General features: G+C 37.6%; 1 protein-coding gene across 1 annotated transcript in view; it reads right to left on the bottom strand.

Annotated features, from left to right (window-relative positions):
* Positions 1-20,375, bottom strand: part of CDH12 (cadherin 12) — a 440,616-nt gene that overhangs the window by 33,029 nt on the left and 387,212 nt on the right. Inside the window, exon 7 of the mRNA XM_043489178.1 lies at positions 12,385-12,638. Within this exon, the coding sequence (XP_043345113.1) occupies positions 12,385-12,638 (254 nt within the window). The remainder of the gene's footprint in view (positions 1-12,384; positions 12,639-20,375) is intronic.

Here is a 20,375-nt window from a genome sequence, read left to right as displayed (position 1 = left end):
ATATATTCAAGTTGTGCGGTAGGTGGTAAGTTTTAAGATGTTTTAAACTTATTCGTTCATTTTCTTTTTTCATTTAATTCATCACTTGGGCTAAGCTCCAATTACCTGGGAATTTCACTTCTATAGATTGAAGATTGTGAAGGTGTGGTGTTTCTGGATTTTCCCTCTGCTACTTCCTTTTGCATTGAGTGCATATTATTCTGATGGAATATTAATTATTTTATCAAATAATAATGTTATACTCTATATTTTTAGTTATTTTATTTTTATCTGCTGCAGGTTTTACTATATACTGCTTAACATAGATTGAAATTTATGTTAACTTAATTCTAATAAAATATAGAAATTTCACTCCTATGTAGGCATGTGCTATTATATATACGAAAAGTGAAAATGAAGTTGCTCAGTCCTGTCCGATTCTTTGCAACCCATGGACTATAGCCTGCCAGGCTCCTCCATCCATGGGATTTTCCAGGCAAGAATACTGGAATGGTTGCCATTTCCTTCTCCAGGGGCTCTTCCTGACCGAGGGATTGAACCCAGGTCTCCCATAGTGCAGGTGGATTCTTTATCAGCTGAGCCACAAGGAAAGCCCATATACACATATACATATATATTAGCATATTTTTTCCCTGGTGGTGGCTCAGTGGTAAAGAACCCACCTGTCGTTGAGGAGATACAGGTTTGACCCCTGGGTCAGGAAGATCCCCTGGAGAAGGAAATGGCAACCCACTTCAGTATTCTTGCCTGGGAAATCTCATGGACAGAGGAACCTGGCAGGTTACCATCCATGGGGTCACAGGAGAGTCAGAAACGACTTAGCAAGTAAACAACAACAAACAATATGTTGATATGGCAAAAAATTTAGTAAAACATTTTTATAATTAGTTCTTTCATAACCTTATGTCTATTAAAGCTGGAAAATAAAGGGAAGCAAATATTTTGGGAAGAGCTAAAGTTGTCTAGTCCTACAGACTCTTTTACCCTGAGAAATTCTCTAACTTCTACAGGTCCTGGATGGAGGCAGGATGGTCTTCTCACTTTGTTCTCATTTAGACTCTCCAGGAATGAAGCAAACAGTATGAAGTGAGGGTGACTAGACTCCAAATTTTCAGCCTGCCTGGGAGAGGACTTCTCCCTGTGAGTGAGGCTGAGTGGAGGAAGCAACTGGCCAACTGCTCAACTAGGAATTTTGCTTCTGAGAACTCAGAGGTGGAGATTGGAAACACTGGCATTCCTGCCCCTTCCAGCAAGATGATATACCCCAGGATTGAGAGCTGAGGACAGAGGAGCCATCTTTTCTCAACCATTCTGTCCAGGGTCCAGAGAGAATTCTCCATCCGGCTGAACTGACAGACGAGAGTGGAAGTGAGAGAGCGGGTCCTGGGTCAAGCGCCATAGCCTCTTGCTGTTCTTAAGGAGTTTTAGTTGATCTTCTTGAATAAATGTTTCTTCATTTGCTATATAGAATAATTAAATATTTCTACTTCAAGGAAACATATCTAGGACTCTAAGAATGTCTTACTTAGGACAATACACTATTTCGGGTTTGCTGAGTGAGGACTTTCTTAGGACTAGCACTGAGTGTCCTGAGACCCAAAAAACACCTTGGTCCCAGGAAAAAAATGGAACAACTGATCACCTTATTTCTAGTTAACGCTTACAGTATCTTACAATTTATAAAGCTGATTCAGACAGAATATGTGTACAATGAATCACTATACACTCACAGGTAATTTTTTAAATATAATTTTTACAAATATGTTATTTATTTGTTTGTTTTGGGTGTGCTGGATCTCTGTTACTGTGTGGGCTTTTCTCTAGTGGGGGAGAGTGGGAACTACTCTCTAGATGTGGTGCACAGGCCTCTTCATTTGGTGGCTTCCCTTGTTGCAGAACATGAGCTCAGCGTTTCCGGGCTCTAGAGCATGGGTTCAACAATTGTATCCCACGGACTTAGTTGTATTGTTGCATGTAGGATCTTCCCAGACCAGGAATCAAACCCGTGTCTCCTGCATTGGCAGGTAGATTCTTTACCACTGTGCCACCAGGGAATACCCGCAGGTCATTTTTAACTGTAGTTTTAACTTTTTCCGGTAATGACTTTAAAAACTTAAGAACTTAAATATTGTATCCATAAAATAGGTGCCTATCTCTGCTGATTCATACACATATATACATAATGTGTATATATATATATCAAACCAAAATTCAATATATTGAAAAGTGAACAGGCAAATTTCATTTATTTAGTTACTTCAGTCGAACACTGAGATAAAGTTTGCATTCCATAATTATCCACCACTGAGAGGCAAAGAAATATATATAGAATGAAGACCATGAACTTTTTGGAGAGATAACTTGGGTGATATACTAGTTCCTTCACTTACCTTGCGCAATTAGGTTAGGAATCTTTCTCCCTATTATCTGTTCTCCTTGTCTCTTATAAAATTTGGAAAATAATACCGATCTAGCCATGTAAGGGAAAGTGTGGTACAGATGAAATGAGATAAAATATATGTATCTAGTTATAGAATCACACATGTGGAATGTTTACACACATGTACATGTGTGTGTATGTATCCTTTCCTCCTACTCTCTTTCCACATTATCCGTTATTTTGTAGTATTTTTCATTTAAAACAAAAGTCCTTCTTTCTAACACATAATTGTATGCTTTGTTGTAGCACCAAATTGTAACATATATATCTTTCAACTTTAAAACATCTGAGGGTCTTCCCTAGAAATCCAGTGGTTAAGATTTCACCCTCCCGATGCAGGGGATTCATATTGGATCTCTCATCAGGCAACTAAAGTAAGATCCTGCATGCTACAACAAAGACACAGTGCAGCAAAAAGAAAAAAAAAAAAACCTTCCTGAACTACAGTTCAGTTGAGTTTAGTCACTCAGTCGTGTCTGACTCTTTGCGACCCCATGAATCGCAGCACGCCAGGCCTCCCTGTCCATCACAAACTCCCAGAGTTTACTCAAACTCATGTCCATCAAGTCGGTGATACCATCCAGCCATCTCATCCTCTGTCGTCCCCTTCTCCTACTGCCCCCAATCCCTCCCAGCATCAGAGTCTTTTCCAACGAGTCAACCCGTTGCATGAGGTGTCCAAAGTATTGGAGTTTCAGCTTCAGCATCAGTCCTTCCAATGAACACTCAGGACTGATCTCCTTTAGGATGGACTGGTTGGATCTCCTTGCCATCAAAGGGACTCTCAAGAGTCTTCTCCAACACCACAGTTCAAAAGCATCAATTTTTCAGTGCTCAGCTTTCCTCACAGTCCAACTCTCACATCCATACATGACCACTGGAAAAACCACAGCCTTAACTAGACAGAACTTTGTTGGCAAAGTTATGTCTCTGCTTTTTAATATGCTATCTAAGTTGGTCATAACTTTCCTTCCAAGGAGTAAGCGTCTTTTAATTTCATGGCTGCAATCACCATCTACAGTGATTTTGGAGCCCAAAATAATAGTCAGCCACTGTTTCCACTGTTTCCCCATCTATTTTCCATGAAGTGATGGGACCACATGCCATGATCTTAGTTTTCTGAATGTTGAGCTTTAAGCCAACTTTTTCACTCTCCTGTTTCATTTTCATCAAGAGGCTCTTTTGTTCTTCTTCGCTTTCTGCCATAAGGGTGGTGTCATCTGCATATCTGAGGTTATTGGTATTTCTCCCGGCAATCTTGATTCCAGCTTGTGCTTCTTCCAGCACAGTGTTTCTCATGATGTACTCTGCATGTAAGTTAAATAAGCAGGGTGACAATATATAGCCTTGATGTACTCCTTTTTCTATTTAGAACCAGTCTGTTGTTCCATGTCCAGTTCTAACTATTGCTTCCTGACTTGCATATAGGTTTCTCAAGAGGTGGGCCAGGTGGTCTGGTATTCCCATCTCTTTCAGAATTTTCCACAGTTTATTGTGATCCACACAGTCAAAGGCTTTGGCATAGTCAATAAAGCAGAAATAGATGTTTTTCTGGAACTCTCTTGCTGTTTCAATGATCCAGCGGATGTTGGCAAATTGATCTCTGGTTCCTCTGCCTTTTCTAAAACCAGCTTGAACATCTGGATGTTCCTGAACTACAAAACCCCCACAAATCCTACAAGTACAAACCACTGGAACAGTGTCAGGCTTTATTTCTTACAATAGTGTTTTTGCTTGGTCCTCATTCACTATTTTCTGGCATCTAGTTTTTATCTCCATCATCTTGTGAAGTTGGTACCCCCTTTGTATGTTATCCTCTCAGAAAGCTTCATGGTGGTTTAGTTGCTAAGTAATGTCTGGCTCTTGGAACGCCATGGACTGTAGCCCTCCAGGCTCTTCTGTCCATGGGATTTCCCAGGTAAGCATAATGGAATGGTTGCCATTCCCTTCTCCAAGGGATCTTGTCACCCCAGGGATCAAACCTGTCTCCTGCATTGCAGGCAGATACTTGACCAACTGAGCCATCAGGGAAGCTTCAGAAAGCTTACTGCCTTCTTAATATTTTCTACTTAGTGAAATATCTTCAGCATCCTCCTGGAACTGGTCAAACTCTTAATACTAGGTCCTGGCATTTTCCTAAGGTCCTATCTTAGTGTGACTGGCTAATCCCTATGCCTGACTGAATGGCAAACTTGAGACAATGACCATTTTCTATTGTGATATTTTGCCCAGTGTAACAATTAGGGGATATTGGTAAGAACTGATCATCGGTGAACTGACAATGAAAACACTCCTACATTTCCTGGATATTTTCAGAGAAGACATGCTACTGCTACTGCTAAGACACGACTCAGTTCTAAAATGTCTTCAATTAGTTTCTGCAAAACACCATCCCAGTGTGAGCCATCAGTAGTTTATTTTGCTACAGCCCACATCCAATCTAAGGGTAGATTGATATCTTAATTGCAACTAATCACAACACTATAATATGAAATGTCTAACTTGGCCCAGCTCACCTGTTTAAATAAAGTAAAACCTTTAGATACTGACTGTGTTTGAGTCATCTTATATTATTAAATGAGAAGATGATATTCAAATGAAAAAGGTATTTATGATCTAAATGATACAAATCTATAGTTCCTAGTATGCACAGTGACTGTTGCTAAGAAATTTGGTTTAATAATTGAATGGAAATCAAAAATTAATGCATTAACTTAATCTTCACAAGCCACTTGACAGAGAACAATTTTATTACTTTTCTGTAAATGAGTTTTCAGAAATGTCTCGAAGTTTTGCTCTCTTCATTAGGTAAGCATTTCCCTTAAAATTGTTTCTTTTAATTTGCCTAATAACTTTGTCACAGTTAATGGAAGAGCTAACTTTGACCCTGTCCCAATTCTCAAACACACTTTATACAAAAGTACTTGAGGACACAGAGTTATATTAAAATTATTACATTTCATTCTTTAAGCAATAAAATGCAGAAGTGATGACTCAAGTCCAGGTAGGAAATATTATTTTGTTAAATTACTAAAAAATAGACCAAAATATTTTCCCTCCACTATTCCGTTTGTTTGCCTTTAAAAAATTATGTCTGGTTGCAGATAACTAAATGAAAATAAATTCAGTTCAATCTATTTCCATAAACATTTTACAGAGAACTTAGGTCATATACAACACTTAGAATGTAATTGCTTCATCAACTTCACAATTACATTGTTTTCTTGGGAATCCCTATATGTTTCTCTCAAACTTTCAAACTTTGTTAAATAGTAGTTCTAATTTCCTGCTAGTTTTTTTTTTTTTTCCTAATCCTCCTCTTCATTCTTAGTTTCCTCTCAGCAGAATTAAGTCATATATCAGTTAAGATAGATTCCCTTGTTTATTTTAAATGTCTGATGAAAAGATAAATGCATTATCAAATTATGAAATTAATAAAGGCACAGTTCTTCTACCTTTAAATTCCGTCTAGAGGCATGTAATGAGTGTAAAATAGGTCTCTAATAGTAAAGGAATATTCCATAATCTACATAGCATTGAAATCATAGCCGTTATACTTTTTTATTTTCTTCAATGTGGCTTAAGGTCTCCTCACTATGGTGATTTTTTTTTTTTTAGTCATTTTTTAATAGTCACACATGGTTTTCTGCCTGTGTATGGCCTTACATAGCTAGATGTCAACTCTCCTCTGCCCCCAAGCCTTTAAACCTGGTCTTTGATTTATTCTGCAGGGACTTCACAGCAGCTTCCTCTAGAGGAAAGAAAATTAAGTTTAGGCAAATATAGATTAAATATGGGTTCTACACTTAAGAACTTAGATAGCAAGCATGCAGTGAAAGTTTTTTCAGTGTTAAAAATATGAACAGTACTACCTGGATAAGCGAGTAAATTAGGTGATCACACCTTTGCTCATGGTCTTCCCATGAAGCCTTGCCAAAACCCTCTAGGAAGTATTTGTTGCTTCCTTAAAAAAAATCGGGGGGCTTCCCTGATTGCTCAACAGGTAAAGAATCCACCGCAATGCAGGAGACACAGGAGATATGGGTTTGATCGCCGGGTCAGGGAGATCCCTTGGAGGAGGAAATGACAACCCACTCCAGTATTCTTGCCTAGAGAATCCCATGGACAGAGGAGCCTGGCTGGCTATAGTCCAAAGAGTTGCAAGGAGTTGAACATGCCTGAAGGACTAAGCAGCAGTATTACAAAATTCTATATTCTTACTTCTTTTATCTTATTTACATATTTGAATTTTTGTTAACAGTCTTTCTCAAACAAGAAGGATAAAATAATTGTATTTTGTTTTAATGATTATGCAGAAAGTTTCTTTAGAGTATGGCTGGATTTATTGTTCCATCCATAATATCGTACATTTGCATGAGGGCATTGAGTTATCTTATAAAGATATCTGACTGTTCCTTTTAATAATGACCTGATCACATTTCAAGCTTGGAAATATTTGTTTTATATCTTTGAGTATCCAGACATACTTATTCTGAAGTCTTTTTATGTAGCCATATCACAACTATTCCCTTGACCTGAATCAAATGCCAGTTGTTTTCAAATCAAGTTGGATCTCTTTACTCTCACTGAACACCATGGCCAATGTCTCTGAAGACAGATGTCATTGTAACTAGAGTCATTTACCGTTTAATACACAAATATGGGCATCATGTTTGAAAGAAAGCTTTTATTTTCTGTTTGCTTTTTTTTTTTCTTTATGATAACTAATCTTCCATTTCTTCCTTGTGATTTATCAACTCTTTAGCTCCTTTTCTCTGAAAATTACTCACATTCTCTTAACTCAAAAATAGCCTTGGACAGCTTATGAACTAGATTGACTATTATAATAATTTTCATGGTGAAAGACTTATATCAGCTTAGGATATATTTGAAGTAACAATCTTTAAAAAATCAAAAATAAAAAAAAAAAAAATCAAAAATATAAAAACTCTAAATAACTGATTTTAAAAAAAGCTATTCTCTAAAAGTATGTAAATTGTAGAGAGGAGGAAAAGAGCTGTGAAATTTACACTTACATAGAGCACTCAACCCTTTGAGAGAAAGCAAAGAAACTGAAACTCTAGCAGACAAAATGCAAACCCCAAACATTTAGGTAAGTAATAAAGAACATAGACTTAGGGACTTCCCTGGCCATCCAGTGGTTAATAATCAGCAATTCCAATGCAGGGGGCATAGGTTCAATCTCTGGTCAGGGAATTAAGATCCCACATGCCATGTGGTGTGACCAAAAACAAAGAAAAAACAACAACCAAATGAAAAACATAGACTTGGGCATTGCTTTATTCTGAGGAGTTACATGAAGCACAGAAAGATAGCTTCAAGACATTCATCATCATAACTATTATCTGGACATTTTAGCCATCATTTCATTATAAAAATGCAAAATTTGTTTTAAAATAAAAGTAAATTCATCATTGGATATCAAGATCCAATCCTTATAAAAATTAGAGCTATATATCTGTATTATAAATCCACTGAATTCTGTCAATAAATTCTTAGCTATATCTAAATTTTGTAAGGACTTTGTAGTGATCTGGAAAAATAAAAGGTACTGAATCTCAAGTAATAGCAATTTTTTCCATATGTACAAAAGTCAGCAAAATAACTGTATTTTTTGATTTTATATTTCTAGCCAGATCAATGTCAATTTTCACATACTTGAATACAACTCTTTTCAGGTTTAAGTAAAGTCATTTCAAGTTTTAAACAAGATGAACCTATGTAAAGTGTTTAGTATGCTTGCTGGCATATAATAAGGTCCATGGTTATCACATGTTAAAGATCAAATAGTGTACATTTTTTACTGACATGTTTTGGCATTCTATTTTAACAAGTTACTGAACATTATTAAATTTTATTTGTATTTCCAAAACTTCTGGAATTACAAAGCAATGCAAAAACCTAGATAAATACCTCAATTAACCCTTATTAGCAGAATGATTAGAATCTAGCTACTTATGTTCAAATTAATCACTCAGTCATGTCCTACTCTTTGTGACCTCATAGACTGTAACCCACCAGTCTCCTCTATCCATGGAATTCTCCAGGCAAGAATACTGGAGTGGGTTACCCTTCTCCAGGAGATCTTCTCAACCCAGTGATCAAACCTGGGTCTCCTGCATTGCAGGAAGATTCTTTACCATCTGAGCCATCAAGGAGGTCATTCCCATTTTACTGAAGTCATAATTGAGTCTTCCTGTGCCTCAGTTTCTCTTGCTATAAAATAATCACTCTGATGCCTAAAAATCTCTGGCCAAAGAATAAATTATTACAACATCACTATTTGCTGTTAGTTAATTGCCACTGAGTATGACTAAGATCATGGCATTCAGTTCCATCCCCTCATGACAAATAGAAGGAGGAAAAGAGGAAGCAGTGATAGATTTTATTTTCCTGGGCTCCAAAATTACTGTGAATGATGTCTGCAGCCATTAAAAAAAACAAAACAAACAAAAAAAAAAAAAACGTGCTTCTTGAAAGGAAAGCTAAGACAAACCTAGATGGAGTATTGAAAAGCAGAGACAACGCTTTGTGGACATAGGCCCATACTGTCAAAGCTATGGTTTTTCCAGTAGTCATATATGGATGTGAGAGTTGGACCATAAAGAAGACTGAGTGCCAAAGAATTGATGTTTTTGAACTGTGGTGTTGGAGAAGACTTGAGAGTTCATTGGGCTGCAAGGATATCAAACTAGTCAACCCTAAAAGAAATCAACTCTGAATATTCATTGGAAGGACAAATGCTGATGCTGAATCTCCAATACTTTGGTCAGCAAAGCGCTGACTCACTGGAAAAGTCCCTGATACTGGGAAATGATTGAAGTCAAACAGAGCAGGGGGGGCACAAAGGATGAAACGGTTAGGTAGCATCACTGACTCAATGGATGAGTTTGAGCAAACTCTGGGAGATAATGAAGGACAGGGAAGCCTGGTGTGCTGCAGTCCATGGGGTGGCAAAGAGTTAGACAGGATTTAAGGACTGAACAACAACAAGAAGACAAAGGCTAGAAATGTAAAGGAAACAATAGCTAGAAATTAAGCTCATGGCAAGAGGGGACAGGACATGATTATTTGTGGGGGCATTACACCTAACTGAACCTTTCTTCTAAGGTTGTGTAGTTCCGGTTAATGCCATTGCTTTCTGGCTCTTTGCTATGCTAAGTGATGATGAAATAATAATATTAATAAAATACTCAACCATGTGGAATATCCTAGTCTTAAATTAATACCAGGCACAATAACCCTATGAAAAGGGTAATGCAAAGCAGTAAATGCAGTAAAGCAAGAGGAAACAAACAGAACATACCTACACATGCCAAGTAATTTGTCGTCTTAATGCTTATTTTTTATAACACATTTTTACTATCATTCCTATGTGAGCAAACATGTTTTCAGGCTTAGAAGTGATTCATACTCCACATTCCTCAACTGACTTGATTCAAGTCTACTGTTTCCTCTATGGACATGAAAGTAAGACAACTTTTATGTTGATTCAAAACCACCTCTGTCTTTTGACAACCCCTCACGGGGCTCAATTAGATCCATCTGTGTCTACAGCTCCAGTGAATCTGGCTGCCACCCATTAGAAATAAGACTAAGGATGCTCCCTTATTTCAAAGTAGCACTTGTCAGACACTAGCTTCTGTGACATGAAAAACAAACAAAGAAGATAGGCTTGTAGCTGGAGAATTTCTCTACAGTGTAGCCTTCTTTTATTCCACACACTTGGATCTTGATCTAATTATTTCCTTATGCTTGGAAGTTTGTAATTCTTACCTTTACCTTTACAGGGTGATATTTTTTAGTTGTAAATGCTCTGATTTTTTTTAAGTATTTCATTAAAATAATATTTTATTCTTATCTTGACCCTATCATGTTACAATCAGTATTCAAAAATATAACATATAGCAAATTAAACAACTTAGTATGTCCCCTAAGATATCATGTCCCACTATGTCCCACAAGTCTCATCTACTGAAGTGTAGAGAGTTTCAATCCATATTTATTTACCTTTTTTTTTTTTTTTTTTTTGCTGTTTTCTTTACAACCTTCAATATTTCTTCCATTCTGCTTACATTCTTGAAATTACCTGTAAATCTACTCAGCAGGCATTTTCTACTTTCACTGTGACTAGCAGCACACACAGGGTGTTCAGGAACAAGACTGATGAATGATGACAGATTAATGGATAACAACTACTAACGCAGCAGATTCTTGAGGATGCCCCTGTGAACAGTGATGACAAACAGACTTTTTTGGACTTTAACTGAAAGTGAATCATGCTGTAATTTGAGCATGTATAACAAGTTGAACCCAATGAGGAAATGAGCCAGGATTCAACCCGATTGGGAAGGGTGCTAAATAATGGCACTTCCCTTTCTCAAGACAAATGTGCTCTTTTAGAGTTCTCTCTTGATCACAGACATGCTTCAAGAAGGAAGGCATCCAGGCCACTGTAAGGGATAGATTTGACACATACAAAGAGAAGAGATTCTATGCTTTCAAGCCATTGCCTGAGAGTTTTCTCTATGCTATGAATGTGTTGAGGCTACCACTGAAAGGTTGATCTTTTTGGTTTATTTGTTTGTTTTAATCACTCATTACCCCACGACTTAAAATCTTGCATGCATCTATGTATTTTTCCTATGCAACAGAGTACTGTTTTGCTTTAAAAGTCTATTTAATGTGTTCTTTGGTTTGGATTTTGTATACTAAGCTTCGACCCTTTAGAGTTAGAAGATTGAGAACAAATCCCGTTTTTCTCTTTCTCTGTCTGATTTTAGTTTGCATCTGCTAAGCCCAAACTCCCAATCCTTCCCTCCCTCAAAACACCCATCCTCAGCAACCACGATGTCTGTGAGTTTGTTTCTGTTTTGTAGATATGTTCTTTTTTTTTTTATTTTATTTTATTTTATTCCCCACCCCTCCTGCCCTCTTTGTAGGTGCATTGACACATGGCACAGGTTAAGTATCCAGAAGAAGCAAAGTTGAATCAGAACAAATCTCCAAATATCTTACAGGATCAATTTATAAGTGTGGAAAAGGGAATGCTACCATATTTGAGCAATAGAGTGGCATTTAGGGGTGGGGGAAGAGTGAGCATTTTCTTACACTTTCTTACTCTTGCTTGGTCTTACTGATTGCTTGGTCGAACTCACTACTCAGCAGCCATACACCAATAAGGAGCTCCTTGCCAAGTCTGGACTTTGAGCAACTCCACAACGCATCTTACCTTAAATCTGACTGCAATTGTGCCTCTCTTAGGAGATGCAATTGCCAGTGAAAAATTGAACTGCAAATTACTCAGGCTTGAACAATCTTTTTTCAGACACCAACTTTGGGTAGGGGACAGAGATTTTAGAGTAATTGAAAAATGTGTTTTATATATGTGTGATATTTCGGGCACCTTGAACATATCTTAATATCGTTATTTGTGAGATGCATCCTTTTAGGCTGACTACTAAATCCCTTTTGTGGATAAAAAACTGAGGTTGATCAGCTTGAGTGACAAGTCCAACATCAGGTCACTACTAAACCCCATTAAAGGGATTGCTATCAGATGTTTTTGCTCAAACCCTATGAAGTGAAAGTTGCTCAGTCTTGTCCTACTCTTTGTGACCCCAAGGACTATACAGTCCATGAAATTCTTTAGGCCGGAATACTGGAGTGGGTAGCCGTTCCCTTCTGCAGGGGATCTTCCCAACCCAGGGACTGAACCCAGGTCTCCCGCATTGCAGGCAGATTCTTTACCAGCTGAGCCACCAGGGAAGCTCAATGGCTCTTCCTTTATTCTACCCACCATGAAAAGTCGTTACATTTTCAAGCATTGCATTCTATAACTAAATCATTCATACAAGCCTGGTCAGAGCCTTCTTTTCTTTCTCTTTCTGACACATAGAAGAGAAAGCACTGCTTTTTCTCACCTAACGGCGCTGCTGCCCACGTCCAGGTCTTGCGCGGTGACCGCACCTATGATGGTCCCCACGGGAGTGTCCTCATAAACCTCCATGGTGTAGAGTGGCTTGCTGAACACCGGCGGCTCTTCCACGTCCAGCACGCTGATCTTCACCGTGGCCGTGTCCTTGAAAGGGCCCGCGGAGTGAAACCGGTGGTCCAGGTGAACGTTGGAGGCCTCTACTTTAAAAGTGTAAGCTTTCTTTGTTTCAAAATCTAATGGCTGTAGGAAGGACAAAACAAAAGTGAGAAATACTTTCAGACAGGATGTGGCGAGGATGACGGACCTTGCTGCAGAGTAACTTACAAGTTAGTAGCAAATTATCATTTTCCTTTAAAGATCAGTGGGTAAGGGAAGTAAAAGTTAAACATTTTAAGAAAAGAAGCTACCACTTGTAAAAATGCCTGGATAACTTGTAAAGATAATCAGCTGCATGCATTCAAATGATATATGCATACACATATATGTTGCTGCTGCTGCTAAGTCACTGGGAAAAAGTGAAGTTGCTCAGTCGTGTCCGACTCTTTGCGACCCCATGGACTGTAGCCTACCAGGCTTCTCCGTCCATGGGATTTTCCAGGCAAGAATACAGGAGTGGGTTCCCATTTCCTTCTCCAGGAGACCTTCCTGATCCAAGGACTGAACCGGGGTCTCCTGCATTGTAGGCAGGCGCTTTACCGTCTGAGCCGCCAGGGAAGTCCTGTTGCTGCTGCTGCTAAGTCGCATCAGTCTTGTCCGACTCTGTGCGACCCCATGGACTGCAGCCCACCAGGCTCCTGCGTCCATAGAATTTTCCAGGCAAGAGTACTGGAGTGGGTTGCCATGGCCTTCTCCAGGGAAGTCCTAGGAAGGGCTTATTCCTTTCCTGTGACTAGTTACCACAAAAGATCAAGTGGCTATGAAGTATTTTCTGGTCTTATCCAATGCTGACATCTGGTGGATCAAAGCAGTAATTACAAATACAACAAAATTGAAATTAATCTTTTCTTTTTCTATTTCAGCTGAGAATTTGGTGTAGCAAAATGTATTTTGTTGTTGTTGTTGTATCATTTTTATTATTTTGATGATAATACCCTTTTCTATTAAATACTTTTGAATATCTAAGTGTTTTTGCTGTAGAAGGTCTATGTATGTTGCTAAGGTCCGTTTCTAAGTTCTGTCTGAGTCTTCGTGACCCCACAGACTGCAGCACTCCAGGCTTCCCTGTCCTTCACTGCCTCCCAGAGTTTGCTCAAACTCATGAGCATTGAGTTGGTTATGCTGTCCAACCATCTCATCCTCTGTTGTCCTCTTCTCCTGGCGCCTTCAGTCTTTCCCAGCAGCAAGGTCTAGTTTTGGGGCTTTATATTTGTCAGCTTTACACATGTAATTGGTAGGTACTATAATGCATTATCAGAATATTTGACCAAGCATTAAGGCTTTGAGCATATATAATTAAATAACAATATTAGACAGAATATTTAGATGTAATTTGTCCCTGGAGTCATGATCCTTGATTTTTCACTTCGCTTACATTTACCCTTTTTCTGAATATTAGTTTTATGTTCCCATTAACTGGAAATATTACATTATAGAAATATGCTGCTGCTGCAGTGCTTAATTAAAACAAAAACTTTAAGGTCACTTGCTCTGACTTCTAATCACCTGTGACAAACTAAGACAACATGAAATTAACATGAATGTAGTTAATTGACACAGTGATTTTCTGGGACCTTTAGAAGTTTCTGCTTTCTCAGTTAATTCCCTCTAGTATGACTCCATTACGAGGAGGCAACGACACCCCACTCCAGTGTTCTTGCCTGGAGAATCCCAGGGGCGGGGGAGCCTGGTGGACTGCTGTCTATGGGGACACACAGAGTCGGACACGACTGAAATGACTTAGCAGCAGCAGCAGCAGTGTGACTCCAATGATGTGCTAATTGTGTTGACACGTCCCTTTTTGGCCTTAGTACACCTGGGGGAAATAAAGTGGGCACCTTTCATTCTTTTAAGGACTAGATTTCTGTTTTATGCGTTTCCTGTGAAGAAGGGAAAAGAAAAGGAAAAAAAATTGCTGTGAAATCAGAAAATCACAAATTAATCAAGTTTATTATAGCAAATAGTAACACTTCTCAGACTTGAAATAAAGTCTCTTTCACAGTAATTTTCACTCAGGGGGATCTATCTTTATTTTCCCTGTAATTATTCCCTTTACTTTGTTTAATTAGTGCAGTTTTTACTCATATATTTATTTGCCTTGGATTCAATGCTTTATTTTAGTTTTTATATTTTCACTTATTCATTTATTCATTATTCATAAGGTTTTACATATAGTACTGATTTTCTTCAACTTCTATCTCCTTCTTTTTAAGACTTTTCATTTGTCTTAAAACTAACATAAATATAAGTAGAGTTATTGCATAATATGCCATGGTTGATATTGCGTCTGTTGGTTACACAGATAGAAACATAGTATCTCAATAAAGAGATGATCCCATAATGCTACTGGTTTGATCAGTCTACAGCTTAAACTACTGTTTTTTGTTAAAGGAATCGGGCTCAAGAAAAGACAACCAATTGCCAGAATAGGATAGCAAATATCATTCAAACCAAAAACACAAAACTGTTACAATTACTGAGACTGCTTACCTGGAATGAAGAAGATCAAGACAAAAAAAGGATAAACCTTTTCAAATATTGAAGGGCTCTCATGTTGAACATCAGTTTGATATACTCTGTAAGTCTTTCAATGGGGAGTTAACAATAATTTAGTTTACTAAATATGTCAATTTTAAGGTAAAAAGGAAGAAGTTTCTAACAAATGAAACCATTCAAAGTTAAATTAATGTTAAAAGATATTGATTGCCTACATGGTATTAAGACCTGGAAAGCATTCCAGAAGGACAGAAGAGACAAAGATAATAAGATTTTCCATCTTGTTTAATGACTGAGTTGTTTGTAGAAGTACTAAGTCCCCCATCTTTTGATGTATTCAATGGAAATTGGATGCCAAAGAGATAGCTGAGTTATGTATAATTTATAAGCTATACAAGCTGTTTAAGGTAACTTATAAAATACAGTTTGCTTTTACAAACTCCAAATGCCCCATAAATGTTAAACAATATAATATTTATCATAGTTATCTGTAACTTCTGGTATAAGACAATTTTGACTTCACCTTTGGTCTGTTTGTCTAGAAAGCTATTTGATCTGCCTTGGCTGACACTTATGCCCTTCTCTGAACCAGAATTGACTCCCTTAAAATGAAGAAGTTGGTACCAGCTATTCTTCCTTTCCCTCTCTACTTCTACCAGATATTGGAAGGCTTCTGATTGTGGGATTAGGCAAATTCTTTCTTGACAAGATCTCAGTTTTATTTACCTACTTAACCAATATGCCACTGTTATGGACTTGCCACTGATGGACATGTCTCCCCACTTCAAAAGTCATTTCAAGCCCAGACATGAAGGCAAAATTTAAAAAAAAAAAAAAAAAAAACTTATTCTATATTTTGTTTTAGGAGATCAGACATAATTTCTATCTTTTAAGAACTCCTGACCTGTCACTGCAGGCAAATATTTAGTGGTTGTGGAGATAAAGAGAGATAAAATAAACTTTCTGTACATATAGATATTATTTTATGGCTGAAAACTTACATCCTGCAGTGATCAAATAACTGAAGAAAATTGTAGGAGAAATGCCACAGTAGTATCTTACTTCTTCATGATCTTGGCCCTTAGGTAATGCCATTTTATAAAACTGGATAATTCAGAAAGAGAGAGAAAAAAAAAATCAATACTAGTCTCTCTCTAGTTGACTTTATCCAGCTCATGTGACAGACGGTCCTCCACTTTTTATGGCTGCAGGGTAAGACGGGGTGGTGCTGAGGAATAAAGTTCACCTAACTTTGCAATCAACAAAAATCTTATTATTTGAAATAAGTATAGGAAAAAAAACAGATTTTTTTTGTTATTGTTAGGAAATGAATCATATTCTGTAACAGAAATCCATTATGATGAAGTTAATTTAGTTCTGCCACATTAAATAGAAAACTTTGTGGTACTGCTTGGGGCACATTCAATTTTATGAACCTTTCTAGAAAAGTAAGGAAATGATTGATTGAAGAGAATTTAGTTGAATAGCTCCTTCTCCTAGGGATGTTTCAATAAAGGAAGGTTAGCAAGGCCAGAGTTTTCAAGAGGTAATTCACATTGTAGGGAATAGTATGGTAAGAAAACAACTGTGGAGAAATGAAATAAGATATCTTTAAATGGCCTTTGGAATATAAAGGGAGGAATTAATCAAGATATTATCTTTTTGCTTCTATCTTTTTATCCACTTTCTCTGCTCTTACTTTGCTGAGGCCCAGGTCATGTAAAGCTACATAAAATATTAAGTGCAAAATGATTTTCTCATTTCAAAGAGGGAAGAGCAATTTTTGTTGTAAAATACAAGAGAATAATTCCCTGGGCTCTTCCAGGCCTTGTCACTTTTCCAGAAAATGTTGCACAAAAATGGATAGCTAGAGTTATATTTTGATGAATCTGAGAAGCAGCTTTGGTAGACCAAATTCCAACCTCTCCCAAAGATTCTTGCCCCCAAGGACAATATAATCTCTTCTATAATCTCTTGTATAATTGTATGCCCTTGAGTGTGTGAGGGTTCTCTGAACTGAAATCATGAAATGTAGTATTACATCATGAATTTGCTAAGTTTTATGGAAAATATAATCAAGGTCTTCAATCACTTAACATTGAGTTAATTACAAGGGAGATTTTCATTTAAAGAGTCTGATGTAATCATGTGAGGTTTAGTAGAAGCTAGTAATTGTTCCTGGCCTTGAGGAAGTACATTTGTGATGTAGGAGCCCACCTGCCTGTGATGCATATAGTAACTGATGGTAACTGAGACTGGACCTTCACCAACAGCCTGCAAAGTAAGTAGGGCCAGCAGTCATAAAGCCCTAAAGAAATGAATTCTGCCAAAACTAGTAACCTTAGGGAAAAAAAAAAAAAAAAACCCAAAAAACTCTAAGCCTCAGATCAATTGTAGCCCTGGTCTATACCTTGATTTCAGCCTGGAAGACCCTGAGCATAAGACTCACTTATGCTCTACTCTGACCCACAATAGTTTGTGCTTTCATCACTGTTTACTTTCTACTCTTCTATATAGCTTCTATATAGTCAAAGCTATGGTTTTTCCAGTAGTCATGTATGGATGTGAGAGTTAGACTATAAAGAAAACTGAGCACTGAAGAATTGGTGCTCTTGAACTGTGGTGTTGGAGAAGACTCTTGAGAGTCCCTTTGATGGCAAGGAGATCCAACCAGTCCATCCTAAAGGAAATCAGTCCTGAATGTTCATTGGAAGAACTGATGTTGAAGGTGAAACTCCAACACTTTGGCCACCTGATGCGAAGAACTGACTCAACTTGAAAACACCCTGATGCTGGGAAAGATTGAAGGCAAGAGGAGAAGGGGATGACAGAGGATGAAATGGTTGGATGGCATCACCGACTCAAGGGACATGAGTTTGAGTAAACCCGGGGAGTTGGTGATGGACAGGGAGGCCTGGCGTGCTGCAGCCCATGGGGTCGCAAAGAGTCAGACATGACTGAGCAACTGAACTGATATAGCTTCAGTTTTTATGATGAACATGTATATCTTTCACCATAGTAGTAGAGTCCTCCCTCTGAACAAAATGCTTTAGAAACAACTCTATTCTTTCAATCATATTATAGATCTTAACGGTTAATGGAAAGAAAATTCTCAATGAACTCAAATAACTGAAGGCTGTAATGTATCTGAAAGAGAAGATGCTTTTCAAGCAAGCAACTAGACAAGAGATTTATAGTAGACTGAACAAGGTTAAAAAGACACTAGGAACAAGCTCTTGTAAAGTAGGTTTATGATACCAGTGTGTGTGTATGCATGTCCTAAGTTGCTTTAGTCATGTCAGACTCTTTGCAACCTTATGGGCCATACCCCACCAAACTCCTCTGTCCATGGCGCTTCTCCAGGCAAGAATACTGGAGTGGGTTGTCATGCCCTCCTCCAGTAGGTCTTCCTGACCCAGGGATCAAACCCAAGTCTCTTATGTCTCCTGCATTGGCAGGCAGGTTCTTTACCACTAGCGCCACCTGGGAAGCCTTTATGATACCAGGCTGAACTACCTGACTTTCAGATCAAGCATCATTTTATAGGGAAAGTCAAGTTCCCCAATCAATTAAGTAGTTTTGATCAATACAGTAATCAATTCATTTATTTGTTCCTAGCACTTTCTTATTCTATAAGAACTCACTCTAGAACTCTACCAGTACTCAAGTTACATATTAAATCATCCACAGATGATGTCTGTAACTACTTCTTTAATTGATTTATTCAAATTAATTTAAATCTGCATAATTTGAATCAAATATTTGATTAGAAAAAAAATTAAAAAATATATTTGATTAGATTTTAATACAGTAGGAACTGAGGATCTCTTGTTTCATGAGTTAAATTAAGTCCTTTTTTTTTTTCTTCTTACAGAAGAGGGGTAGCCAGAACAAATAATAAGTAAATAATTCTTTTCAGTTAGTGGTAAGGTTTATGAGGAAAATAGAAATGGGACAGAAAAACAGCTGGGGAGACATTACATAGAGCAGATAGGATGCACTTCTCTGAGGATGTAATGCTGGAAGTGGGATGCAAAAACCAGGTATGAGGGAATCAGAGGGAATTGAACCTAAGGGAGGAAATTAAGGGCAAAATTCATGCATATTTTATTCCTCTTTGCCACACATATTGCCTGAATATTCAACTGTGTGGGCTTCCCTTGTGGCTCAGCAGTAAAGAATCTGCCTGCAACGCAGGAGATGCAGGAGGTTCTGGTTCAGTCCCTGGATCTGGAAAGTCCCCTGGAGAAGTACGTGGCAACCCACTCCAGTATTCTTCCCTGGAGAATCCCATGGACAGAGAAGTCTGCGAGTCTCCAGTCCATGGGTTGCACAGTTGGACACTACTGAAGCGACTGAGCACGCACACACACATCCTACAGTGTGCTAGATGTCATGATAGATGTTGGAAATGGACAAAAATCCCCCACAGAGATCACTCTCTTCTGGGATTTGATGGACAGCAGTAAGATAAATAAGCAAACTGTAGCGTCCAAAGTGATCATAAGTGCTATGGAAAAATCCAAGACTTGAAAGGCATATGTGTATAGTGTATCGAGGGATAGATGAGGAAGAATGTGTGTGTATTTATGTGAGAGAGAGCTATGGGAGGGCCTGGTATCGTCTACACTGAGGAAGAAATTCAACTCAGTGCTTTACAAAACAAAATATTTTTTTTTATTCACCAAAAAATAGCCAAACTGTTATTCTGTTTGACTTTAAAAAGTTGTCACATTTTCAGGTGATGATGTTCCTTTAGTAAGAGGGAAAAACAATGAAATCTGGACATTTTTAAAGCAGATTTTAGTTTTGATAAATTTAAACAATATTTCAGTTCCAAATTTAAAATAAAAAAAGAATTCTCGAAGAACAGTAGAGTTTCAGAACAAAAAGTGTCTGTCAAAAAAATATTAAGCTGAAGAAATATATACTTAATACAACATATCTCTAAAAACATTGTTAAATACTATTCATTAGAAATGAATTTAATTTTTCTATAGGCAAGTTATCAAGGATTTTGTGCAGGACTGCAAATTTTTGATAATTTAATGTATTAAGAGTCATGGCATCATATTTAAGCCTGCATTTCAGTCACAATAATTTTTGGAATGAATTCACTAAGAAAAAACATAATACAAAAGAGAATTAGAAGAACATCTAGTGTTTTATCTGAGGGCTTATGGTGATATTTTCCCTAAGAAAGAGAAGATTTCATCAACTGTTATAAATGTCTAAGCAAAATATGCGTTTTATAGGCACATGCAGTATAAATCATGACCATCTGGAGGGACAATTATATTTTTAACTTCTTGTATGACCACTGTC

The sequence above is a fragment of the Cervus canadensis genome, chromosome 16 (genome assembly GCF_019320065.1).
Source record: "Cervus canadensis isolate Bull #8, Minnesota chromosome 16, ASM1932006v1, whole genome shotgun sequence".
Classification (NCBI taxonomy): Eukaryota; Metazoa; Chordata; class Mammalia; order Artiodactyla; family Cervidae; genus Cervus; species Cervus canadensis.
This window is presented reverse-complemented; position numbering and strand designations above follow the sequence as displayed.